The sequence below is a fragment of the Ceratotherium simum genome, chromosome X (assembly GCF_057802395.1).
Source record: "Ceratotherium simum simum isolate JZ-2026a chromosome X, ASM5780239v1, whole genome shotgun sequence".
Lineage (NCBI taxonomy): Eukaryota > Metazoa > Chordata > Mammalia > Perissodactyla > Rhinocerotidae > Ceratotherium > Ceratotherium simum.
Genome location: NC_141940.1, coordinates 95833387 through 95847050, shown reverse-complemented (window position 1 = coordinate 95847050; position 13664 = coordinate 95833387). Strand labels below are relative to the sequence as shown.

At 36.5% G+C, this 13664-nt stretch overlaps 1 protein-coding gene across 6 annotated transcripts in view; it reads left to right on the top strand.

Moving 5' to 3' along the window:
- USP9X (ubiquitin specific peptidase 9 X-linked) overlaps positions 1–13664 on the top strand; it is a 171921-nt gene that overhangs the window by 63384 nt on the left and 94873 nt on the right. For all 6 annotated transcript variants that reach the window (XM_087426854.1, XM_087426852.1, XM_004435026.3 and 3 more), the window contains exons 2-5: positions 2078–2334; positions 7269–7414; positions 9457–9536; positions 12527–12639. In XM_087426854.1, coding sequence (XP_087282980.1) covers positions 2239–2334; positions 7269–7414; positions 9457–9536; positions 12527–12639 — 435 coding nt within the window. In that variant the 5' untranslated portion in view covers positions 2078–2238. The remainder of the gene's footprint in view (positions 1–2077; positions 2335–7268; positions 7415–9456; positions 9537–12526; positions 12640–13664) is intronic.

The window sequence follows — 13664 nt, the reverse complement described above, 5'->3', positions numbered from 1 at the left end:
ACAACACAAGAATCTAATTTTATTTTAACTCAAATGATCTGCAAAGCAAGAGAGCAGTCAGTGCTATCTATAAATTTTATCCTGGGGAAAATATATGTAACAAAATATGCTATTTTAATCATTTTTAAGTGTACAGGTCACTGGCATTAAGTACATTTACATTGTTGTGTAACCATCACCACCATCCATCTCCATAACCTTTTCATCTTCCCAAACTGAAACTCTATACCCCTTAGACGATAATTCCCCGTTCCCCTCTTTCCCCTCTATAATCCCTGATAACCACCTTTCTACTTTCTGTCTCTCTGAGTGTAGGTACCTCATGTAAGTGTGGAATCATAGGATATTTGTCCCTTTGTGACTGGCTTATTTCACTTAGCGTAATGTCCTCAAGGTTCATCCATATTGTAGCATGTGTCGTAATTTCTTTCCTTTTCATGCTGAATAATATTCAATTGTATGTATATACCACATTTTGTTTATCCATTCATTTGTCCTTGGGTTGCTTCCTGGAAAGACTTTAAAGAGAGATAGTATTGGTTTAATGGACAAGGTAATAGAATTACTTCTAGACTTTCTGTCTGTGCTTTGGTTAAGTCACTTCTTAGAGCCTTGGTTTTCTAATTTATAGAAAAATACCACAAATTCTGTGTAAACTGTAAAGATTTACCTAAAAAATACCACTTTAGTTTGAGTGTGCCTCAGGGTTCGTCCTCTCTACCCAACTTGCCCCACATTTGGGAATATGTTATGATACTTCTTCCCACCTCCCAAGATTGTGACCCCCTCACTCTCAGAAGGAGGCTGTACGAGGTAAAGGCTGTGTTTATTTGGGGAGGGGAAAATAAACCTCCCAGGAGATGCTGATGAATCCATCTTCTCCCACCCTTTTGTGAATAGCTGTAACCAGTCAGCTAAGGTTCTTTTTTTTTTTTTTTTTGTGAGGAAGATCCGCCCTGAGCTAACATCTGCCAATCCTCCTCTTTTTGCTGAGGAAGTCTGGCCCTGGGCTAACATCCATGCCCGTCTTTCTACACTTTATATGGGATGCCGCCACAGCATGGCTTGACAAGCGATGTGTCGGTGCGCGCCCAGGATCCGAACCGGTGAACCCCGGGCCGCCGCAGCAGAGCGCATGCACTTAACCTCTACGCCACCTGGCTGGCCCCCAGCTAAGGTTCTTAATCTTGTGGCACATTAGAACCAAACACCGGGGGAGATTTTTTTGAAAATTACTGATGCCTAGATTTCACTCCCAAATACTGTAATTTATTCAGTCTGGAGAAGGGTTTGGACATCAGTGTTTCTAAAAGCACCTCAGATGATTTTACCATGCAGGGAAGGATGAGACCCATTGAGAGTTGAGAGTTTGGTCACTTTCCCCATACACCTTTGTTAGTCACGTAGCAAAGAATTCCACTGTTAAACAGTTATGGTCTGAGCCCTGTCATGGCTCTGGGAGTGTCAGGGCCTTGCCAAAAGTGGGATGTCAGGGTCACTTGACAAACTCTGTCGTATTGGAGTAGTAGTATATAGTTTGAACCCTCTCCAAAGAAAAATTACCCCAAAGTTTTGAAGTTTCTGTTAAAACCACTTGTAAGGTTGTTTAAAAATCGTTTATAATGCCCCAGTATCAGTGATAAATGTTAGTTGTTCAATCCTTCCTGAAATGTTTTTAAAAATCAGATTTTATTGCCTGGTTTATGTCTTGAGTATATACATTTTTACGGTCCGTTGAAGGCATTAGCAAATTGAAGACAGTTTTTGCCATTGCGTAATTGAATTAAAATGACAACTAAGTACGTACCTTGATAATGTCATTGGAATCCCAGGAGAAAAGTGAAATATTATGTCATAAGGCTATACTTTTATGTTTTCTTGATATAACAGCTGATGTACCATTATCAGTTTATTTAGTTGAATATAGCATCAATGAAACTTAGCTTTTCACTTTGCTCTCTCATTTATATAGCCACCTTCTCCTGACTAGATTCACTGGTAATATTTTATTTGAACTGTTCCTTAATTCATGTTTTTTATATCTAAAACATATGTACTTTTTTCCTTTTATTTGTAGGTTATGCAATGGTCTCTGCAAGATGGTTTATTCTTGAATTGGAGCTTTTTAAGACTGACAAATGCTGGTACTTCATCTTCTATAAGTGGACTACTATAATTTCTTTTCTCAAGACAACTACATAAGCAGACAAAATTGCAAAGATCTGCCCTGTGTCGAGTATGACAGCCACGACTCGTGGCTCTCCAGTAGGAGGGAATGACAGCCAGGGCCAGGCTCCTGACGGACAGTCTCAGCCACCCCTCCAACAGAATCAGGTAGGATGTTTAAGATGCTAGTTAAAGCTACATTGGTATGCCTACTATGGGATACTCAATAATGGAGCATGTTCTGAATAATTGATGAAGTAACCATAAAAGTGTTATTTTAAGAAAAGTAAACAGAGGTCTTATACAGTAACGAGAGCTCAAGTGCTGTAGATGGTGGTGCTTGATTATGTAGCCCTTCTTTTGGTATCTTATACTGTCATTCGTCATTAAAATGAAGTATTTAAGCCCTGTGTCAATTGCAAAGCAAAGCATTAAATCATTCAGTGTAGTCTATGGTGAAGAGCGTGGACTCAAAGTCATATTGCTTATGTTCAAATTTCAGCTTTGCACTGCGCTAGCTTTATGACTCTGGGTAAATTATATAACCTCTAAGCCTCAGCTTTTCATCTATAAAATGGGGATAACAATAGTGTTATAGGATTTCATAGGATTGTTAAGAGGATCAAGTGAAATAATGTTTGCAAAGAGCTTAAAATAGATTTTTTTTTTTTTTTAAAGATTTTATTTATTTATTTTTTTCCCCTTAAAGCCCCAGTAGATAGTTGTATGTCATAGCTGCACATCCTTCTAGTTGCTGTATGTGGGACGCGGCCTCAGCATGGCCGGAGAAGCAGTGCGTTGGTGCGCGCCCGGGATCCGAACCCAGGCCGCCAGCAGTGGAGCGCGTGCACTTAACCGCTAAGCCACGGGGCCGGCCCTTAAAATAGATTTTGACATCAAGATTTTGTGCTGGCCTCAAAACTCAGGGTAATATTCTTTCTTTTTCTGTTCTCTGGATGAATTTTTGTAAGATTTCTGTTATTCATTAATCATTGGAAGATTTTACTGGTGAAACCATCTCGCCTGGAGTTTTATTTGTGGAAAGGTTTTAATTGCAGATCCAACTTTTCTTTTAATGGGGGAATTTTCTGATTTTGTGTGTGTGTCTTTTGATAAGTTGTGTTTTTTGAGGAATTTGTCCATTTCATCTAAATTATCAAATTTATTGGAGTAAAGTTGTTTATAATACCCTTTTTATTTTTAATGTCTTAAGATCTGTTGGTAACATCTCCTTTTTCATTTCTGATACTGCTAATTTGTGTTCTCTCTCCTAGAAATTGTATCAATTCATTACATCTTCCCCCAAACCAACTTTTGGCTTTAATTCTCTCCCCCTCCTCACTTATATGCTTTTACCCTTATCTCTTTGTTCCTTTTACTTCTTTGGATTTGGATTGCTGCTCTTTTTCTCATTTCTTGAAATGAAAGTCAGGTAGTTGATTTTCAGCCTTCTTTTCTAATGTATGCACTTTTATATTGGGGACATTAAACCGAATAAGACAAACATACTAAAACTTGTGCTGTGCAGCTCAGGTAGCGCTTAGAGGTGAATTTATAGCTGAGGTGCGTGCACGTGAATCACAAACATGCTGCTTACAGCTGGTATGTGTTTATGTAGAATTCTTTAGGGATACAAGTTTTTAGGCAAAAGTATTGTTATTGTAGGGTGCTTAGATTTGTCATTTGGGGATAAATTCTTACTGTCCAGCCATTATAGATTAGATACTCTGTTACAAGTATGCTAGAAAAGAGCTGCGGGTGGGCTCTCCCTTTGCTCCCTTCCCTCTCCCCATTTCTTCCTCTCCCTCCGCCATTTTAGAGAAGTGAGCAAGTCAGGTTTAAAATTTTTTTTTCCTGAATAAATGTGTCAACTTTATTTCTTTTCCTCTCCAGTTCCCACTTTTAAGATATAAAGTACTTAAGTATATTGTCACAGGTCTTGGACAGAGTTGTTAAGTCTTTCCTGTGTCATAAATTTGTTAGCCAGTATTCAGGTTTCTTTAAACATAGAGGTTTTTGTTGGACGCCAAAGATTTCTATTTTTAAACCAGGAGCTAGTAGTTAGAGTTCCAGTATCTTTCGCTCTCTCTTTTCTGTTTTATACTTGCATTGTATGTGGACTCCTGATATCTTTTGCCATGTTTGGGGCTTGTATGACTTGAGACAAAAATCAAACCTCTATTCTAAACTTACTTTTAAAAGTGTACTTAGTAATTCTTAGAGCTCTTGAGTTTGTGATATTCAACTTAATATTATGCATCTACATTCTGTTCTCTTCTAATAGCTCTTTACATTTTTGAAGATGACTGGTAATTAAAACAACAAAGGAACAAAACAAATTACTTTCTTAACTATCTGTAGAATCCCTCACTCTGTCACTTTCTTATTCTCTATTTTTTTTTTTTGTGAGGAACATCAACCTTGAGCTAACATCTGATGCCAATCCTTTTCTTTCTTTCTTTTCTTTCTTTTTTTTTTTTTTTTTTGCTGAGGAAGACTGGCCCTGAGCTAACATCCATGCCCATCTTCCTCTACTTTATATGGGACACCGCCCCAGCATGGCTCCACAAGCAGTGTGTCAGTGCGCACCCGGGATCTGAACTGGCAAACCCCGGGCCGCTGCAGCGGAGCACGCACACCTAACTGCTTGCACCACTGGGCCGGCCCCTCTTATTCTCTATTTTTTTAATGTTAGGATTTTAGTTATTTCACAAGATTTGGTACTGTTGGACCACGAAAAAGCAACCATAGCATTAATCACTGCCAACTTAAGGCTCACTTTTGGAATATGCTTTTTACATATCGGCATAAAGGGAATTTCTAAGATCAATCAGATTTTTCACTTAATGTATAATATTTTTTAAAAGGGTGTTCCCACAGGAGAGGATTTTAGGCTCTACTATGTAGTAAAACTCAGTGATAAATGAAGTAGCCTTGGCGAAGGCACTGTGGGATGAACAGCTCTTGGGTACTGTTCCTGGGAGGATGCAAACTTTCTAGAATGGAATTTCGCGATATATATGTTAGTAGCCCTAAAAGAAACAGTTTATGCTGTTGTTGTAATAATTACATTTCCAGGAGCCTGTTCTAAGGAAAAATTAAAGTTCAGTAGAAAGATTTATATATAAAAAGATTCATTACAGCTCTTTTTATGTTAGCGATAAAAATTGTAAAATACTAAATGTCCCTTAATTTTGTTTAATTCATTTAATACTATGTGGCCATGATTCAGCTTTTTAAAAAATACTCTTGATGTGTGAAAATACTCAAATGTTAAATGGAAAAGGACATAGACTTGAGGTATAATCCCAATATTATGGAAAATTTATGCATATGGATAGATGGGGTTTTTTTTGACTCATAGAACAAAGATTACAAAGAAATAATTGAAAATGTTTTTGGTTCTTATCTGTTGGTGTGATATTACAGGTGCTTTGTTATTTTTGTCTTTACAATTTCTATGAGCATGTATATAACATATATATACACACACACACACACACACACACGTACACACACACACCAGGGGGAAAGGGTTTTTTTTAAACATAATAAAGCAGACTTCCTAAGTTGCATATTTCACATGCAAATATTTCTGTTGGGCTTCCAAAACTTGAATTCTGTGCTATAGGTTTTTTCCTTGAGACTAGCCCTATAGGACCTGCACAGTATTCACCATTTTAAGTAAAAGTTCACTGTTTAGTTACAAATTGGTTCTGTGAGTTCATGTATAAACTTTGTAAGTAGAACATATTCATGGTGGTATACCCAGCTGTCTTCAATACAAGCATTTACTTTTGCAACTGTTAAATAGGTGCTAAAATGATAGGAAGAGGGACCTTCTCTAAAAGGGCCACCAACCTACAGTGGGTAGAAAATTGAAGAACAGAGGAGTAAAAATCAGCTTAAAATTTAGGTTGGTTTCAATTTGAAAGAAAAAATACCATTTGCTTTCTAAATTAAGAATAAAGGTCATTGGGCCGGCTCCGTGGCTTGGCGGTTGAGTGCGCGCGCTCTGATGCTGGCGGCCCGGGTTTGGATCCCGGGCGCGCCCCGAGGCACCGCTTCTCCGTCCAACGCGATGCCGAGTCCCACGTACAGCGACTGGAGGGATGTGAACCTATGACATACAGCTGTCTACTGGGGCTTTGGGGGGAAAAAAATGAATAAATAAAATCTTTAAAAAAAAAAAAAAAAAAAATAAAGGTCATAAAAGTTCATTCATTTAGTTGCAAAATATTATGCACAGCTAAACTAGGGTGGAAAGAGCAAGACGTGCTAAAAAGGAAGAATGAAAGAGAATAGGGCCGGCCCCGTGGCTTAGCGGTTAAGTGCACGTGCTCCGCTGCTGGCGGCCCGGGTTCGGATCCCCGGCGTGCACCGACGCACCACTTCTCCAGCCATGCTGAGGCCGCGTCCCACATACAGCAACCAGAAGGATGTGCAGCTATGACATACAGCTATCTACTGGGGCTTTGGAGGGGAAAAATAAATAAATAAGAAAATAAAATCTTTAAAAAAAAAAAAAGAGAATAAAATTAGCCACATTAATTGAAAATGATGTGAACTATTTAGAAACCGCAATCATGGAAGTTTTAATAATTGGATAATAGTTTGAGGCTAGGGAAATTACAGAATAAAATTTATTTTTTTCCCTTCAATATAAAAAATAAAAGTTAATAAGGCAAACTTTTTTATCTGTAAAATGTGATGTTTCATATTTGTATAGTAATTCAGGGCTTATATAATGGGAAATGTAAGCAGAGAAGCAGTGTACGTTGTGATTAAGAACACAAACTTTAGAATTAGACCTGGATTCAAATCCTTACCAGACTCGGAGCTGTGTGACCTTGGGCTAATTACTTATTGTCTGAGTTTTTTTTTCCATCTATAAAATGGTGGTGGAATACTTCTTTATGCCCTTGAGAATTAAATGAAATTATTTTAAAGCAAAGTCACACAGAGACTGCCTGAAACATGGTAAGTTTACAATGATCATATCTTCTTTAAAAATTTACATTCTTTTCCCCTAATCTGTGTTGGTGTTTGAATTATTAGATGTTATAGAAACCTAAATCTGGAATATCTAATTTTTAATTAAGACTTCATCGCCTGATTCTTCCAATGAAAATTCCCCGGCAACTCCCCCAGATGAACAAGGTCAAGGTGATGCCCCACCGCAGCTTGAAGATGAGGAACCTGCATTTCCACATACTGACCTGGCAAAGTTAGATGACATGATCAATAGGTGAGGTGATTATGTTTTGTTTTTTAATATGTGTAATACACTGGAAAACCAACTGAATTTCTCAGCATAGTAATTAGTAATAGATAAGAACAGAGACAGAGTGAACAGGAATATCACAGTAACCATACTGCCTCCTTAATATAATATCTTCTTCATTGCCAAGTACTTTGTAACCCATGGTTCTTACTGGATTTTAAAAATGAAAGGGAGTAACAGTGTCATTAAGTTTTTGAGATTAATGACGACGCTAGCTGGTGTGTTTCTGAAATAGAACCGTATGTGTGATTTTCCTTTTTGAGAGTTTATGAAGATTTTTTTCTTATTGGTATGTTGGTTGCTAGGGTTGCTAGATGACCTAAATAATTTTTGCATGGCCCTGAGGTAAACCAGGTCATAACTAAGTTTTTTGTTGTATTTCACTTTCTAAAAATCAGTTAACACTCTTACATATAATGGCAGGGCAAATAGAAACGCTTTGCGTTTTTGGTTTGTTTGTTTTGTTTTGTTTTAATTCTGATTGCGTAATTATGCATTGTTAAACATAGAAATATATTATGTTGATAAAGTTCTCTATAATTTCCTGCTTATGTACACACATCCCAACCAAAAATTACTAACAGTCAGGAATATGTTCTTCCAGAATATCTTTGCATTTACCATCACATGTATTGATTTTTCTACAAATATGAGATTCTAACTATAATATTATTTTATAACTTGCTTTTCTCACTTCATTTATCTTGAATATTTGTTCTATTAATAAATGTATATTTAACTCACTGTTTTTAATGGTTTTTTTGTGTGTGTGTGAGGAAGATCGGCCCTGAGCTAACATCTGCCAATCCTCCTCTTTTTTGCTGAGGAGGACTGGCCCTGGGCTAACATCCATGCCCATCTTCCTCCACTTTATATGGGACACCGCCACAGCATGGCTTGACAAGCGGTGCGTCAGTGCGCGCCCGGGATCCGAACTGGCGAACCCTGGGCCGCCGCGGTGGAGTGCGCGCTTAACCGCTTGCGCCACCGGGCCGGCCCCTTTAATGGTATTTTTGAAAGAACACATTAAATGTGATTCTGGCAGATTCCTATAGTAGTGGTATATAATGAATTATAGTTAAACAAACAAAAACCATATAAAGTTGTTTGTAGTGTCCCTGACCATTCTCTATAGCAGAGACATCATAGCAAAAGGTTGTACACTGTTGCTTTTTGATTTTTGTCTGGTGGTTGGTGATTGTTAGTAAAGTGTACTTATGGAGATTCGAGGATGAAGTTGCATATTAGCAAATCCTCAGGGGAAGAGAAATACAATTGATGTTTTTTAAATAAAAACGATGACAAAGGTGTAATATACGTTTGCTTCTAATTATGTGATCATGGAGCGCTTTTTATCCAAACGGGTTTTTGGAGCAGTCAGTGAAGTTGAGTGATGGTAAGGAAAAAGATGGACTCCCAGATGATTGGGCTGCCACTAGGATCAGAGAAAACCCCACCTGGGTGTATGCTGCATCTTTGAGGGAGGGAGGGAGGGTGCCTGTGGAGTTATAGAGACTTGGAGACCCACGTCTCACTTAACTTTAGGAAAAGTTGATGAATTATGATGAATTGAGGCAGAAATCAGTCATCTGCCACCGAAATTTTTTCTTTGCAAGGAAGTTAAAGACATCTGAGAGGTTCATCTTAATGTCTCCTCTAACCTAAATCCTGAAAGAGCACTTTCCTATGAACTGTAATAATAGGTATCCATTTAATTGATAATTGATTATTATAGTAGTTTTATGTTCTGTTATTAAAATAATTTCATTTTTTTCCCCTCATTGCTGTATCTTTTATTTGACAGTTCCTTAAAAAAATCTTTTTGTAGAGACAACAGATGGCGCTTAGTCCCACAAAGCAGATATTCTGTGAACCTTGGTTTAATATTTTAATGTTATTTTAATATTTAATATTTTCATGGTGAGGTGAGTAATTAGTAACTCATTTATGGTGCCTCTTTTAGTGTGCAGCCAATAAACATCTTTTTATATTATTAAAACTCTTAGGCCTCGATGGGTGGTTCCAGTTTTGCCAAAAGGGGAATTAGAAGTGCTTTTAGAAGCTGCTATTGATCTTAGTAAAAAAGGTAAGTTTAGATGTTGTTACGCTTTCCATAATGTATGCTACTAGATATGCTTTCACTTCATCCCTGAAGACTTTGTTTTCCTCTCTTATAAACACTTACTGTATATTCCTAGATTAGAACATCTAACTAAGCTTTCTTGCTATGGCTTATGATATATATCTAGAGCAAGGGTTTATATCCTTTGGACAGCCTTCAAGGGTGTTTGTGAACTCTCTGAAGTTATACATAAAATCTGTGTATATTAATATTTAAAGTAAACTCTCTGGCTTATATGTTGATTATTTTTTTAATACACAGAAAATCTTTGATTTTTCTCTAAAAGAAAAAAAGACTTGAAAGATGAGCTCCTATGTTTTTTAAAAAAATAAGCCAATAAAAAGGAATCTGGTGGTTTTTAATCTGTTGTCTAGAAGTAAAGGCTTAATGTTAGAATTAATCATTATTTTTTCCAATGACTTTGGTCTACTTTAGGTGCAGTTGAATTCTATTAGCAAAGGACTACTTCATAATATTGTCATTTTTAAGGCATTGGACATTAAAATAAGTGGCAGTAACATTTCAGTTTCTGAAATGGGTAGCCAGGGATGTGTTCTGACTATCAGTAGGCATTATCAAAATTAAAATTGATTATTGTAAAAATTAATATCTTTGGTACCTTACTTAAGTCTGTCTCACTCCATGGCAAGGGTAAAATTTCCTTTATCTTAGAATAATTACCCTTCTTCCTTTAAAGAATGTCTTTATGCCTTATTAATTATGTAAAAATAATCTAATATACTATGAAAATGCATTATCAGATTACAATTATTTTCCACCGGTCAAATTTCTTTTGTTCATTTACACATTTATTCGTCAATTCAGCAAATTTTTTTAATTAAAGAAATATTTTATTGAATAAATTTGATGTATAACATTGTGCAAGTTCAAAGTGTACAACATGTTACTTTGATACATTTATATATTATAACATGGTTGTCAATGTAATGATATTTATCACATTACATAGTTATAGTGCAATATTATTGTCTATATTCATTATACTGTGCATTAGATCTCTGGCTTATTTACAGCTTGTTAGAAGTTTGTACTCTTAAACACCAACACTTCTTATTCCCCTCCCCATCCCCTGGTAACCTCCAATTTACTGTTTTTTACAAGTTTAACTTTTTTAGATTCCACATACAAGTGATATCATACAGTACTTGTCTTTCTCTGTCTGACATATGTCACTTAGCATAATGTTCCCAAGATCTATCCTTTTTTTTGCAAATGGGAGGGTATCTTCCTTTTTCATGGCTAAATAATAGTTCATCATGTATCTTGTTATCCATTCATCCATCAATGGGCATTTGAGTTGTTTGCATATCTTGGCTATTGTGAATAATGCTACGATAAACATGGGAGTGCATATATTTTGTCAAAATCCTGTTTTCATTTCCTTTGGGTATATACCCAGAAGTAGAATTACTGGATGGTATGGTAGATCTATTTTTCATTTTTTTTTTTTTTTGTGAGGAGGACCAGCCCTGAGCTAACATCCAATGCCAATGCTCCTCTTTTTGCTGTGGAACACTGGCCCTGGGCTAACATCCATGCCCATCTTCCTCTACTTTATATGGGACGCCGCCACAGCATGGCTTAACAAGCGGTGCGTCGGTGCGCACCCGGGATCCGAACCGGCGAACCCCGGGCCGCCGCAGCGGAACGTGCGCACCTAACCGCTTGTGGCACCGGGCTGGCCCCTATTTTTCGTTTTTTGAGGAGCCTCCATATTGTTTCCCATATTGGTTGGGTCACTTTACATTTACATTCAGCAAATTTTTAAAGACTTCTGTCCTAGGCATGTTCTAGGTCCTGACTGTACAGTGATAGGTAAAAACACATAATGGTGTTTCATTTAATATTATTGACATTCACCAGACATGTATCTCCCTTACCTCCATATTTCTTTTCTGGGACCATGGTTTATTTTAGGCAAGGTTCAGATTTGTTAAAGTACAGTACTGGGTTTAAATGTCATCTTGTGTACAATTAAAATCAAATAATACTTTATATACAAATTGAATAGCTTTTCATTTTGTCATCAAGAGTTAAAGATTTTGTTTGTGTTTGGGGGCTCATGGCTCTGTTGCCATTCTCAAATCAGATGAAATTAAGCAAAGATGTAAGAAGCATAGATGCTGAGACAGTGAAAGAAACTAAGGAAGACAAGATAATTCATCTTATTTGATAAAACACTTATATAGAATAGTATAAGGATATTGATGTTAAATGGATAATTTACAACCAAAATAAGATTTTAAAAACAGTTGTGAAACATCATTTTTTTAAGTTTTAAGGTTTATTTCCAGATAGTAAAATGCTATGAAGTATTTAGATTCCCTATCACATGGTACTGGTAGCCATTTTGTGTTTAAGGTCCAGTGTCATAATTTGAAATATTTTCTGTTTTTATTTATTTATTTATTTTTTATTTTTTTCCCCCAAAGCCCCAGCAGATAGTTGTATGTCATAGCTGCACATCCTTCTAGTTGCTGTATGTGGGACGCGGCCTCAGCATGGCCGGAGAAGCGGTGCGTCTGTGCACGCCCGGGATCCAAACCCGGGCCGCCAGCAGCGGAGCGCGTGCGCTTAACCGCTAAGCCACCGGGCCGGCCCTGAAATATTTTCAATTCATCTTAATATTATTTGGTTTAATGTACTTTTATACAGTTAAGTATTTTTGAAATTCATTGAAGATTATTTTTGTTTTGAATCAGTTAACCTTTTTGACACATAGGAACTTTGATAATACTTGTAGTATAATTAAGTTACCTTTTTGACCTCTTATGATAGATAATGCTCTGAGTTTTTTCCCAAAGCTAGTCTGTATTTGTTAGCTGTCAGTGAATAGTTAACAATTATTTGTTAGCTTTTATCATATAATTGGACGTTGAAAAGACCATCAGAGAAATATTTTGATTACATTAATTTTTCTCTCCTTTTCTTAGGCCTTGATGTTAAAAGTGAAGCGTGTCAGCGATTTTTTCGAGATGGACTAACAATATCATTCACTAAAATCCTTACAGATGAGGCAGTGAGTGGCTGGAAGTTTGAAATTCATGTGAGTCTTGCATTTGACTTAAAAAAATCAGATTTACATAGTGATGCCTGTGTGTTTTCTCATTTATATATATATAAAATGTGTATTTGGTCTGTTAATTGAATTAAAAGGTCTAAAAATGAGAAACTTTTAAAATAGTTTTTATAAATTATAGTGTCTCTTGAAGAAAGTATGATCATTTAGAATGAGTGTGAGATTTATAGTTAGAAAACTTTGGTTTAATCTGTCTCCTGGATTCTCAAGTGCCTTGTGACCTCAAGCAAGTCACCACATTTCATTGAAACTATGATGGTATCAATTTTGAGATGCACCACTCACTCATTTTATGTACCACTAAGGAAGAGAAACATCCAAGTTGGTGAGTCTAATATCTGGGACACAAAAGAGTCAATGCAGAGGAATGAACTTAACCATATAGAAAGAGACAGCAAAGAAACATGCATGTCCCAACCTTGGCACCTAGTAGACGGGGAAAGAAATCTCTTGAAAATTTAAACTACAAGACAGTATTCAAACAGTTTTGTAGTCTGAATTCAAATTATAATTGTGATACAAAAAATCCTCAAACAGAGAATTTAAAGTGGTCTCAGTTTGGTGGTGTCCCCAAGTGACTGTCGAAGCAAACACAGATCTTTCTCTACAAACACCTTCAGTCTACGAAAATGGACTATGCATTGATTATAAGATAGTCAGATTCCAGAGATCTTAAAGAGTGGAAAAATGTGCATCTTAGATTGATGAAATGCCATAATTACTCCAAGTCTCTGTTCCTTGTTTATACTGTGGAAATATGGTCATAAGTTGTGAAGGAGGTATTTCTGTGCTCTGAACTATTTCTCAAATATAACCATAGCATAAAAATCATAACATTTTCTGATTCAACATGTAACTTTATAAGCATAGAAATGGAAATTTTTGGAGGTGGTGTCAGACTTTTGCATTGAGGCTTACATAGCAAATCTACTCCTTGAACAATTGATAAATTGTTTAGATTTTAGAATTGCTGCCTCTAGTGTAGAAATTCC